This window comes from Perca fluviatilis, chromosome 22, assembly GCF_010015445.1.
Source record: "Perca fluviatilis chromosome 22, GENO_Pfluv_1.0, whole genome shotgun sequence".
NCBI classification, from domain to species: Eukaryota; Metazoa; Chordata; class Actinopteri; order Perciformes; family Percidae; genus Perca; species Perca fluviatilis.
In genome coordinates, this window is record NC_053133.1 from 15,974,127 (window position 1) to 15,988,151 (window position 14,025).

Here is a 14,025-nt window from a genome sequence, read left to right on the forward strand (position 1 = left end):
ATCAGACACATCCTATTAACATGCATTACTGAAAGATAAACTAAAACCTTTCTCAAAAAACTAATCTGCAATATTATATTCATCATAAAATGCAACATAGCAACGTGTACCTAAAATCGACATATGTGACTATATTGTTTGGCCAAAATTAAAATTGTACAACATTACAAAAATCCCATTGCTGGGATTTTTTTTCTTTTTGAGCAGGCCTTTACGAGCCACCCCTGAGTCTGCTCTGTATTGACAGCCATAGGCCCCGCCCAGGCCAGTTGACGGACAGTAGTAGGCGGAGTCAGCGCAGTCAAAGGCACGGGGGCGTTTTCGTGCGGGTTTGCGGAACGGGCCGTTGCAGTGAATGCGTGATTGAGGTCCCGCAGCTAATAATCATCCCCCTTTTTGGGGCCGGACTGCACGGCGCGGAGGAGCAGCCGGAGTAGGTAATGTTACATCTGCTTATAGCCTATTCAGTGCCTATTTGAACAGTGTCAGTGTGTGGCTGCATGGCTTTGCATTGATATTGCCATTGTCGCTTCATCTGTCCTAGCTTTTCCGCTTGTGGAGGGTGGGATGGAGTCAGACAGATGGGGGGAATGATTTCAAAAATGCTCTTGTCAAATGTGTTCAACGCCTTCGGGTATTTTATAAATCATGACACTTCAGTTGGTTCGTTGCCATGGTAAATTAGGACTATGCCAGTGGAAAAAAAATATTTGAATTATCAATTTAATCAGTGTCAGTTTTTGTTGTTATCATTGCATGTCTGACTGTTGTGAAAAAAGCTGTTCATTGCAACAGACCTCGCAGAGCAGCAGGCCTGTGCAAGTGCTATCAGCCTTTCTAGATTTTGTTAAGACAAGAGACGATGAGATGGGGGTTTATGAAAATGTAGGCTAAGCCGACAGGACCTAAGATTTTAAATCTGTGGATATCTCATCATATTTGTATAAATGTAATTTCTGCAGGCGAGATTTTTCATGGCTTGTCTTGTGTTTTAAGATTAGATTGTCATCTCTGAAAAATAAAAAATAAAATAGCAGAGACAGGTGCAGGTCCAGGGCCAAGTCTGGTATTTATTCATATAGAAAGCAGTGCAATGACAATAACAGCATGGCCTTGGACAGACACACACACACACACACACACACACACACACACACACACACACACACACACACACACACACACACACACACAGGGATGAAAAGAGAGATATTTCACAAGCATTTGCTAGTCTTCATTTGACTTGTGTAAAAGAATCTGTTGCTACAGAGTCCAGATATGTTTAAAATAGATTTAAGTGCTTTTCATGGCCGGGGCTCTAAACTGCTGCCACAGTGAAAACCTGAAGACTTTACTTATTAATAAAGGCTTTTAGCAGGATCTGGTACCTAAAAAGCTCATGTGCATGATGTGTATGTGTTTTTGCTTATAGACTTATACTTGCATGTCTACAAGTCTGTGTGTGAATGTGTGTGTGATGTGGTGATGTCACATCTTTGTTATAGGAACAGAGAAGCCTTGTGTCCTCATGATTAATTCATGTCCAGCTGCGGGATAGAGACAGAAGCAGCCAGTCACACACAGACAGGAGCACGTACTTAAAGGAGGCTGAAATAAGTAACTACCGGTCCGGTAGCCAAGGAGACAGGATCAGACAGGTTGTCACAGAAATGGGTAGCTACAGAGACGAGACGAAAAAAGCAGCTAAAAAAGGGGGCTCTCATCATTGCCTGCGCTCTCTGACAAGCTTTCAGGCTGTACCAGGGAAGACCAGAGCATCCTGTTGAGAGAAACACATCTGTTGTGTGGCTCCTCTGCATCCTTCTCCGGCTACACTCTGAATGTCAAGCCCCACTGAGCAGAACAGGCTCCAGGTCGTCATGGAGACAGGAGCAGACCCCCGCTGCAATAGAGCCAGGTAGTCACTGTGGCTTGGTTGGCCTGCTGTGAGCTGAGGCACGCCCTCTGCTGTCCACTGATTGCATCATGCCCACAGGGGCTCGGCTAATAGAGCGTCTGAAGGTCTGAGTGGCTTTGGATGTGAAACACTGTGGAAATGATGAGCGCACACAGTGCATTAGCTCTGGGGACTCACTCCCCTCGTGGAGTGCTATATTTCAAGGCTTTGCTTTAGGCATGTTCTCTTTCTGCTGCAGAGGAGACTGAGTGCATCTACTGTTCATGGCTTGAACCAGAACTATGAAGTGTGTAAAGAATTTATCTTCTTGTCTGTTTTGTTTTCATCACTTTCATGGACGTGGCTGCCTTTCAGAGCCTCGCACATCCTCTCTTCTGTCTCATTTTCTTTTTCTTGTTTCATGCCTCTTTCAGATTTTTACATCTCTTATCTGTTGTTCGTCTTCCTCGCTCTGCCTCTGCTCCTTTCTACCCCTAGTTGGTTTCCCTCACTGTTGCTTTCCCAATCCCACTTCCTCTGATCTGTGTCCTCTCTCTGCCTCAATCCCAGATAATTCCCTCTCTGTGGAATTGGAAGATTGCAGCAGGCGAGAGCAAAAGAGAGATTATACTGCCAGATTAGTGGACAGGAGCAGCAATACATAATCTCAGCACACTCATTGACACACACACACACACACACACACACACACACACACACAGTGCCACCCTCGATCTCATGCTGACACATGGGCCCACGTGCACAAAGCATTTGCCACATAAATAAATGCACCAGCACATAATCAGACACTTGTTGTTTTTCTGAAACAGCTGTTTAACCCTCTTTCGTTGACCTCTGACCTGCAGGGTGATGTGCCATCAGCCACTGGGGGGCATCTGTCCTCTCTGAAACTTCTTCATCCTGTGAAGCTTATGGGATAGGAGTGCGTGTGCCCCTTCCCAACACTGCAGCCCCACTGGAGTCATTTGTGCCAAAGCTGAGTTGTGTCAAAGGAGCAGAGATGGGCAGCCCAGGCTGCGAGGTGGGTCTAGCCGGGTCAGTGGAGCCAGCCTTGGAGGCTCTGTGTCCTGAGTGTGGCCAGATCCACCGCAGCTGGGAGAACCACCTTTACAACTATCGTCTGGAAGTGGACGACGACCTTGTGTGCCACATCTGCCTGCAGCCGCTGGTGCAGCCACTGGACACGCCGTGCGGACACACTTTCTGTGCCCGCTGCCTGCGTAGCTTCCTCCAGGAGAGGGACTTCTGCCCGCTGGACAGGACACGGCTGCAGCTGCAGGCGTGCCGCAGATCCAGCATACTGGTGCACAAGCTGCTGGACAAGCTGTCTGTCTCCTGCCCTTTGACCCCAGTCTGCTCCCTCAGCATGCCACGATGTGACCTGGAGGCACACCTCAAGCACAGGTAATAAAGCTTACATACATGCATAATAGATTAATGCTTTCATGAGAGCTGTGTGCAAAAACAATGCATGCATGACAACCAGGATTCCATAAGCCTTATACAGATAATGTAGCTTTATTGTAGCTGTATTGGAATCAATCAGACAATTACCAAATACAGTAGTTACTAGTGTTTACCTTCATATCTGAAAGGATTAGTAAATTAATCGATTAGTTGATCGACAGACAATGAATCGGCAACAGTAGATAATGATTACTTGTTTAGGTTTACTCACAAAAATGCCAACAATTTATTGGTTTTAGCTTCTCAGGAGTGTGATTTTGCTGGTCTACTCTTCCATGGTAGTAAACATTTTAGTTTTGAATGGTTGGTCAGAGCAAACAAGCAAGTTGAACACATCACTTTGGGCTCTGAGAAATTGTAACATTGTTCCATTTTTTTAAAAGAACCATTCATGGAGAAAGTAATTGCCAGATTAATTGATAATGAAGACAACTCCAGTAACCTTTGTATAACTTTAAAAAGTTGCATTCGAAACCTCTCCATCCTCACGATTGGCTTGTTTTTGTCGGGAACTTTTAGAGATGTCATAGTTCTTAGTCCAAAATGGTTAGACTTACCCGCCATCCTTAACCTCAAGGGGTTCACTCTTTGGCTTTTGGCCCATTTGGACCAGGTGCTGTGAGACCCTGAGGGGATTATTTAGCTGTAGGTCATGTGACGGGGGATTAGTGGTTCCCTACAGCAGTCATGGGTTGGCTGACCGGGAGCTCCATGTTCTCATTCTGCAATCATGCTGAGCAACTTCAACACCAGGGACCTTTTCAACCATTTCTTCTGTGAGACAGCCAAAGGCAACCCTGGCCTGTGGTGAGTCGAACACGTCGGGATGTGGGTCAGCAGGACTTGGGATGGCACAATGGCACCATTCTCTCACTGGTCTCCTCTACATTTCCTTCTGTGTGTCTCTCAATTTAATTTCTTTCTTGCTCTCTCTTTCTTGCTCTCCCTGTCCTGCACTGATATGCAAGATGTGTGTGTGTGTGTGTGTGTGTGTGTGTGTGTGTGTGTGTGTGTGTGTGTGTGTGTGTGTGTGTGTGTGTGTGTGTGTGTGTGTGTGTGTGTGTGTGTGTGTGTGTGTGTGTGTGTTGCCATAGGGGAACCCAGGTTAGGCTGTTGTTGCTGTTACATGGATGGAAGTAGTGTAAAAGTGCTTGGAGAATACATGCAGCATATAGCAATTTTACTTTGCTTTACTATAATCAGCATTATTGATTTGGGAGCAAACTTCTATATAGTTTAATTATTCTAAGATGGTGTCTGTTGTCAAGGAGCCATTGGTGTTTTGACGCTTGCTTTTTGATGGGAACACCTCAGTTAAGTCAAGGAGATTTACCTTAACAAGCTCACACTAACAAGCTATCGCTAACAAGGTGTTAAAAGCTTTTCTGAGTCAGCTGTTTTATAGGAGACCACTGCCACATATGGTACTTTGTGTCCTTTAAGCAAGATAAACTTTTGCTGAATGACTGCCCCTGTAGCATGTAATTACAGGAAAACAGTATATGATAAAACATAGTGTAACAGTAGAATGAGTAGAACTGAACTTTAAACTGACTTGGTTAATAATGGTGGTAACACAGCAATATCTGTCTAAATTTAGCCAACGTTAGCTAACTTTAGCCACCATAGGGATCGGTCACTGGACATTAGATTAAAAGACCAGAGTGCCAGCCAGGCCACAGTGTTCCATGGTGGTCAAGGTGGGCAGGTTGATCTTATTACTGATGGTGTGTACGTGTGAGAACTGAGGCGCTTTCACTGTTCCTGAACCAAAGTACTGGAATTGAGGCCTTAATATGAGCTCAACCTGTCAAGCTCATTACATATTGGTTAAAAAAGCTCACCGTGTTTCCTCTCAAAACTATTTCTTCTTCGCTTTGATGGAAATGGTCAAAGGTACAGTAGATGTGAAAGAGAGTTAGAAATTAGAGAATAAATGGTAAGTAAATTGGCCACAAAGCATTACAACACCCGTGGTTGACTGTTTTCTAGTTTAAATGTTGCAAGGGCAAATTATTGTGGGACAGCAATATCGGTTTTCCATGGTTTTTCTTAGAAGCATTTAATTATGCAACCAGCTCATAGCTGCCACTTACAGTAAATACTTCAGAGTCAATTAAGGGTGAGACCACATTGATCCCTTGAGTCTGTCTGAGTTTATTTTTAATTGTCTTTCAGTGAAGACTTTCTATTTGTGGGACAGAATTGATGCATCCGTCTCCACCAGAGTTGTGTTTGTTTTCATTGAAAGAAAATCTCTGAGTGGCTGAACGTTTTGCAACTGACCTATTATGTTATTATCCAATCATTTAAGTAATTTATGCTGGTTTTAGCTTCTCAAATGTGAGTATTTGCTGAGTTTCTCTATTTTATATCATTATAAATTGAATATCTTTAGGTTTTAGATGGTTGGTTAGTCGAAGCAATAACACTCACAAGACATTGTTGAGTTTGGAAAATTGTGATAGACATTTGTCACTCTTTTCTAGTTCAAATTAATTGATTTATTAAAAAAAGAATTATTGATAGAAAACGTGTTTTCACAGCCTGCACATGTACAGACGTGTCTGACATGGATAGCATAAAAATATAGCCAATATACACATGGTCATATATGCACATATATATATATATATATACTTGTATGATTTTTAGTCAAGCGCAACATCAAATGTATATAAAGAAATCAAGATCAGAGCAGCAATGATCTCTCTAATCCGTGACAGTTCAGTGTGCCTCCACCATTGGGACCTTTCCTACAAAAATTACTTCTTCACTTTACTCACTGAATCCCTCCCAGCTACACGTGACCCTGCACTCTGACCTTCTCTAAGGAGAAAAGAGACTCTCCCTGATGGGATCAATTGCATCACATTAAATTAACTGATGCTGAACCTGATTTTCTTTACACGTCAGATGGACTAACAAACTGACGCCTGTTGCTTGGTGAAAGGTGTCCCGGGACGAGGTGTCAGCAGACGAGCGTGGACGGCCCGCGATGTGAGAGTGGGGATGAGCGAGCAATGGTATCCAGCCCTCCCAGGTCTCCCCGCTCCCCACAGACAGACCTAAGGGGCCGCACACCCTCTCCACCCTCCGGACCTAATAACACCAGCGGCAATGGGCCCGTGTGGACGGACGACGCTGGCCTCGATAACCCTGCCTTTGAGGAGAGCACGGAGGAAGAAAGTGAGTGGACCCACTGTCCTTTGTGCGAAGTGAAGAGATTTAGATTGTCAATAACGTCAATACAGTTTAGACTGAGAAGAATTCTATTGATAAGACCCAGCAGAAATGGCATCCATCTCTTCATGTCGATCTGTCTTTAGGTGTGGTAGGGTTGGAGTGTGTGGTCCCCAGGGTGAAACGGCCCCTCAGTAATCCCTGCATCCACCTCCACCGCTCTGTCAGCTCCACCTCCTCTGGCTGGGACTGCCCTGAGTCTCCACCTCTCTCCGCTGAAGAGGGTATGACATCACTTCCTCCACTTGACTGAGCATCTTTCTGAAGGGCTGAATACTAGAGATCTGTGATATTGCAGCTTCTTGCAATTGTAAGAGCTGTAATCTTAGACGACAGGATAATTACATTCAGGCAACATTAGTAAGATGTGGAAATTAGGTTCTGAAATGCAGCTGTGTGATGTGATTTGTGTGTCAATAAAGGCTGTGTGAAGTTGCCCTCGCTTCCTGAAGGAGAGATAACTGCCATAGAGGTCCACCGGGCGAACCCGTATGTTGAGCTGGGCATCAGCGTCGTGGGGGGAAACGAGACGCCTCTCATTAACATCGTGATTCAGGAAGTGTACAGAGACGGGGTCATTGCACGAGACGGGAGGCTGCTGGCTGGGGATCAGATACTACAGGTAAAACCGATAACTCTACCTTATTTTCATACTGGAGCTGGAGCTTCCAAAACATTCTTTTGGCCATTATAAAGCTTCACTTTAACTATTAGTGGTTGTTTTTACACAATATTCATGTTAACAGTAGCTGTTATGGCAAACAATAGTATCAGTTTATAGTATTGTATATTATATTAGTAATTTACTACCTTTTTTATTTGTAAAATTGAGTTTTATTATCTGAAATCATTTCTTGATATTTTTTCTTTCCTATACCTCACAAAATATCTTGTTCACTTTTTTCTTTAAATCAACTTTCTATTATTAACATATATATACTACCTGGTGAAGATAGTGGAGCATTTAGCAGCTAAAGAGCAAAAAACAGAGTTAATCTGAGAGTTAATATTGGACTTACATTTGTCATATAGCTAGAAACAGAAGACACAATATGAATGTCCGCAGAGCTGTATAGTAACGAAGTAGAACTACTTCACTACTGTAGTTAAGTACTAAAAGGCTGTATCTGTACTCTACTGGAGTATTATTTTTTTCTCCTACTTCCACTTTTACTTGAGTACATATTTTCGATGAGTTTAATACTTTTACACTATACATTTTTTATGTGCTGCATTGTTACTCGTTACTGTTGTGAATGCCTCACGCTACGGAGACTGTGTAGGTTACAGTGTGTTTAGTTACGGCTGCGTTAGTTACATACGATAATTACGTAGCTAAGTTCCGTTAAAAAATACCCAAGATCGCGTTGTGTTTCTTTTCATTACGGTTTACCCGTTCAGAGGTCAGAGACGATGTAAGTTTGTACTCTCTATCTATTGCGCTATTGTTGCAGCAGATGAAGCTATTCCTGAGTTGTTTCAGTCTGCAGTGAGTACTGAATGTTAACCGTTTCATCCTGTGGTGTGACGCTGCTAGTTTATCTGTATTTTGCTAGCTTGCTAACTTTCCACTACATCACACATTTTATTTCAGTATTTGTTAATAAGTGACTAATATCCACTGTTATATCAGATAATAGTAGTTATAACAGCTGTGACATAAATGTACCTTTTGGGGTTTATTTCAGAATCTTCCTTCATATCCAGCAATGTACAGCTTGTGACTGCCTTAATACCAAGTAAAAAGTTGAACTCCAACAATATGATATTCAAAATTTGACTGCTTTCTTTAATAACTACATAACACAATACTTGTACTTTTACTTTTAGTACTTGAGTAGTACATTTTAAAATAAACTACTTGCAATACTTAAGTACAAAAAAATTTGAATACTTTAGTACTTCCACTTAAGTGAGGTGCTTAAAAAGCACTTCTACTTCTACTCAAGTCACTTTTTTGATAGAGCACTTGTACTTTTACTCAAGTATGGGTCTCTAGTACTTTATACACCTCTGAATGTCCATTAATGTCAATGGCCAAAAAAAATCAATGAATGCAGGTTTGAACATTAATTGTCCATAATTTCTTTTGACATATCTTTATTACAAGGTGAACAACGTGGACATCAGTAACGTTCCCCACAGTTTTGCTCGCTCTACACTTGCACGCCCTTGCACCACTTTGCAGCTGACTGTGCTTAGGGAGCGTCGTTGTGCCTCCCGGGCGCCTCCCTCCTCTTCCTCCTCAACCCCAGCTGTGCCCCATGCCCCCTGCTCCACCCCTGAGGGTGCCCCGTCCAGCCCCGCCACCCTGAGAATCACCCTGCACAAGCGGGACTCAACAGAGCAGCTCGGCATCAAGCTGGTACGGCGAACAGATGAGTCAGGAGTGTTTGTATTGGATCTGTTGGAGGGAGGCCTGGCAGCGAAGGATGGCAGACTGCGGAGTAACGACCGCGTGTTGGCTGTCAACGACCAGGACCTACGCCACGGCACCCCGGAGCAGGCTGCACAGATCATACAGGTGGAGATGCATTTGGTCATTAAAGGAACACGCCGAGACTTATTGAGATTTATTCAGTAACCTTCAGAGTGCGATCTTTTCATCTCCGGCAGTGCTGTAAAGCTGTCGATGGCGCTTAGCGGCATCAGCCCATCACAGAACATGCAGGTGAATGGTTCCAGTAATCCTACTGCTCGGATAAGTGATAAAATATGCCAACATGTTCTTATTTTACATAGTTGTAGATTTTAGATCACTAGCGTGTACAAAAAAACGTAAATGACATGGCCATCTTCTAACAGTAAACAAACTGGGAACTATATTCTCAGACAGGCTTGCTGCGAGCATATCACTCCGCCCAAGTACTATATTCTTCCGCCTGAGAATATAGTTCCCAGTTTGTTTACGGTTAGAAGATGGCTGTGTCTCATGTTACGTTGTTTTTTGTACACGCTGTGATTCTACAAATCACAACATGTAAATAGGAACATGTTGGCGTTATTTTGTCACTTATTCGGAGCAGTAGGATTACTGGAACCATTCACCTGCCTGTGATGGGCTGATGCCGCTGGAGCCGTCAGACAGCGTTACAGCACGCACAGAGATGAGAAGGGTATGTATCGACTTGTCTAACTCTGGAGGTTACGGTGAATAAGCTAAATTCCCAATAAGTTGGCGTGTTCCTTTAAGGCTTCTTTTGGTATTATTATTTTAAGTTAAACATGAACAAGAAAGTAGGAAATGTGAGTGAGAAATAAAGTCCCTAAAAGACTAACTCTGTCTGCCTAGGCCAGCGGAGAGCGAGTCCACCTGCTGATTGGCCGACCCACCAAACCAACTCCTCCTCCACCGCCAAAATCAAGCTCCACCAGAGACCTCTACTGCCTTGATCACTTCCTGCCTAACCACAGCTCTACCCCGAGTCCTGTGCCCTCACACCTCTCCCGCACCAGCACTCACAGAGTGAGCAGAGTTTAATAGTGATCCCATTGATACTCAAACATTATAACGTCCATGACTCTTTCCTCCACTTGATTGATTCAGGCTTTAAAAATGTCACCCAGGCGCCCTGCAGTATGCGTCCCTATCTGCTGATCTGCTGTGTGTGTGTGTGTGTGTGTGTGTGTGTGTGTGTGTGTGTGTGTGTGTGTGTGTGTGTGTGTGTGTGTGTGTGTGTGTGAAGATTTTTATTGAAGGACTGTTAAGTTGATTTTATGTGATCGGGACTCTTTTTTTTTTTTTTTCAGGTTGTTGTTTTTTTCAAAAAAATGTCAAATAATGTATTCTTATTTATTGTTGAATCATTATCGTTAATATAAACATTAGTGTGAAAATTAGATCTTAGAACTTGAATTTGTATTAAAAACACCTTTTGGTTTTATTCATTTTTAGGACTACATTTCTTTACTTTTTATTAGTGGAGGTATTTTTCTGAGATGAAAATCAGTTTAAACCAGTTGGTTTCTGTTGAAAATGTCTTGGTGAAAATCTATAAAACTGAAAATGATGTACAAAGACTAAGTAGACTGAAGAACTTGTGAAAAGATATTTTCTGTAACTGAACCTGTGTTTGTGTGTGTGTTGCCTCTTGTGATTATACCCAGGACCTTTCCCAGTGTGTGACCTGTAAGGAGAAACACATCACTGTGAAGAAGGAGCCCCTCGAGTCTCTAGGCATGACTGTCGCTGGAGGGCGGGGCAGTAAGAGCGGGGAGCTGCCAATCTTTGTGACCAGCGTCCAACCACACGGCTGCTTGTCGAGGGACGGGAGAATCAAACGAGGTGAGCACTCCCTCCGAAATCACGATAACAAGACCAATTCTGATCAAACATTACATCAGAATTTGCAGCGTCTCCCCTCCTCTCTTTTTCAGGTGATGTCCTGCTGAGTATCAACGGGCAGGACTTAACCTACCTGAGCCACAGTGAGGCCGTGGGCACCCTGAAGGCCAGCGCTGCCTCGCCCTCAGTCCAGCTGCGGGTACTGGAGGTCAGCATGGTGGAAGAGCCCGACCATGACGAGCTGCTGCCTCACACACATGACAGTGACTTTGATGCCAACTGGTCCCCCTCATGGGTCATGTGGCTGGGCTTACCCAGGTGAGCACATATTTGTCTTCAAATATTGTATAGTTCTGGATTGAAATGTGCTTTTGTCATGTGTGAGTATAATGATGAAATGCATTGATGCATTGCTATGACTGGATGTTGCAAGACGTACATTTATTTAGAGGACTTCAAACAACTGATTATCATTTAAAAAAAGGGTATTGTGGTTTAACTGGCTATACTATCCCACTTACGTAGATAGTTACAGTGGGGTAAGAGGATATTTTCTGTCCAGCCCTCCTTCACTCAGCTCTGTTTTCTTCTTGCAGCTACCTGCACAGTAGTCATGAGATTGTATTGCGGAGGAACCACCCGGGCAGCTGGGGCTTCAGCATTGTTGGGGGATACGAGGAAAGTCACGGCAACCAGGCGTTCTTTATCAAGACCATTGTCCTCGGCACACCTGCGTACTACGATGGCCGCCTCAAGTGAGTGATCAGTTGTTCTTCATGCGTCTGTCTGTTAGCAGTGACAGAGTGGTGAATTAGCAGGTAGATAAACTGTGACCCCCAGTAGTTAATTGATAAGAGTGGCGTGGAAATAGGCCACGCCTACAGAGTACATTACAAGAACAAAGCTGTATTAATTATTAAATGTACCTTTTAATATGAAACAACTGCATGATGACCATTTAGATTCAAGATAGAATACCAATTTGTTTGAGCATGTTCTATTAGTAAATAAGGTTTCATTTTTATACTGAACTTTATACAGACTCTGTCATATATTAACTACTGTATTGTCATAATGCAAACCGCTACAAAGAAACCAAATTTGATTCTGTTTGACCCTATCTTTATACACATGGGATATGAATATGATATAAAATTATATGACGACATTATCTATTGTAGGTTAAAATCCTGCTAAACCCTGTTTAGGCATTTCAAAATAGAGATGAAACATTTAGTAAATGGGCACCTCTGCTCTCTGGGGGATTCTCTAATTAATCTGAAAGTTTCAGAGCATGTCCCAAATATAGCATTTCTGTTAAATGTAATTTCCCACAACTAAACTGGGGTTACATTTAACCCCTGGGTCTTCCTTTTTCTGTATCTTGTCTGTCCCTGCAGTATAAAAAAAATATAGGCTATAGGCCATTCTCTTCTAAAATAATTAAAATATATGTCTATTGATATTCCATATATTTACTATTGCCAACAAATTATAAGAAAAGACCAAAACCAGCAAAACATTGTTCCTACTAATAAGTACTGTCTGTGAAGCCAAAGCTTAACATTACAATAAACATGACAGCTGTAGTTTATTTTGAGTCCATCCTTCATACAGAGTCCTGCTGCTCCCAACAAATAAACTATTTACTTTTGTTTGAGTGATGTTTGTAATAACTGACTCAGGGCTAGAGAAAGGATCGACCGGTGCACAAATGCATTTGTGGTTTACTAACTGCAACTAACAATTATTTTCAATATTGATAAAAGTGCTGATTATTTCCTTGATTAATTATTGTTAGGTCTGTAAAATGTCAGACAATCCCCATCACAATTTCCCAGAGCCCAAGGTGATGTCTTCAAATGGCTTGTTTGATCTAATTCACAGAAATATATATTCACTTTACTATCAGAGAAGACTAGTAAATATTCCCATTTAAGACAATGGAACCATCAACCTTTTGGTATTTTTGCTTAAAAAATCTCAAAATTGTTGCAGATGAATTTACTGTTCATTGATTAGTCGACTAATATCAGGGATAATTGTCGACAGTAACAAATAGACCTACGTTTTTGCTGTATTTTCAAGCTTCCTGTCACACCATATGTTTCCGTCATCTTTAATGTCTTCATATGACGTTCCATAACATAGACCTATTTGGATGGCACGTCACTCCAAGCTGTCAGGTCCCATTTATAATCCATACTGACCTGTCTCTTGGTGTCACCCTAGGTGTGGTGACATGATTGTGGCAGTCAACGGCCTGTCGACAGCAGGAATGAGCCACTCGGCGCTGGTGCCCATGCTGAAGGAGCAGCGTAGCCGTGTAGCGCTTACTGTGGTCTCCTGGCCTGGCAGCCTGGTGTAGCTGAGCCAGACTATAAGCAGCCTGCGCACCACACAGAATGTTCTATATTGGGAACGACCTTGGCCAAAGTGAACTGGTACACGCTACTGTACATCGCTCCATACCGGGCTTAATCCAGGACCAAAAGCATTCAGAACTGTAGTAGACCCAGCAGGACCAAGGCTGTCCTGACCAGGTGGGAACTGATCCAAACGTGCCACGTCACCCAACAGACTGCACTCACAAACACACTGCTGTGTTCATATGGTCATGTTGTCATCACTCCCACTGGGAGAAATGGTACTGCAACTGTTAAACAGGCAGTCTGTGCTGTGTTCACCTCACCAGGCAGTTGTAGAATCCAGGGCTGTATTCAGGTGGATGCATCGTTGCAGGTAGAGATTAAAATTAAAAAAGTAGCCTGTGATCCTCCGTCATCTAGGATAATGACCTGTAATCGCTCTAATCAAGATTTTCTGCAATACCAGCGCTGTATCCAGCTGAATAAGCCTCAGGCCTTATTAGAAACCTGCCGCAACCTGGGGGAAATCAACTGCCCTTAGGCCTCATCACCATGACAACCAGCAGTCCCATCAGCTGGAGTTTTATACATGTGTGAATGTGTGTTCTGTTTGTTTAATAAATATTTCCTTCCAAGGACTAATTGTTCTTCAGTGTGCTTTTCCACTTTGCTTGTGGGAATTGTCAGTTGGAAGGCAGTTATGAGCAGGAGGCAGTTTAGTAACTGGAAAGATTGCTGGTATG

General features: G+C 43.0%; 1 protein-coding gene across 2 annotated transcripts; it reads left to right on the forward strand.

Moving 5' to 3' along the window:
* The first annotated feature begins 310 nt into the window (after positions 1 to 310).
* lnx2a (ligand of numb-protein X 2a) lies at positions 311 to 13,929 on the forward strand. 2 transcript variants are annotated; one of them, XM_039790511.1, is made up of 11 exons: positions 311 to 437; positions 2,764 to 3,322; positions 6,339 to 6,574; positions 6,715 to 6,852; positions 7,051 to 7,250; positions 8,739 to 9,152; positions 9,921 to 10,094; positions 10,736 to 10,913; positions 11,006 to 11,231; positions 11,510 to 11,668; positions 13,146 to 13,929. In XM_039790511.1, the coding sequence occupies exons 2-11, from the start codon at positions 2,919 to 2,921 to the stop codon at positions 13,279 to 13,281; spliced, it is 2,265 nt and encodes a 754-aa protein (XP_039646445.1). In that variant the 5' UTR covers positions 311 to 437; positions 2,764 to 2,918; the 3' UTR covers positions 13,282 to 13,929. The 2 variants fall into 2 exon arrangements, with proteins under 2 accessions (XP_039646445.1, XP_039646446.1); XM_039790512.1 differs by lacking the exons at positions 311 to 437; positions 2,764 to 3,322 and adding an exon at positions 3,763 to 4,192.
* Positions 13,930 to 14,025: the final 96 nt, after the last annotated feature.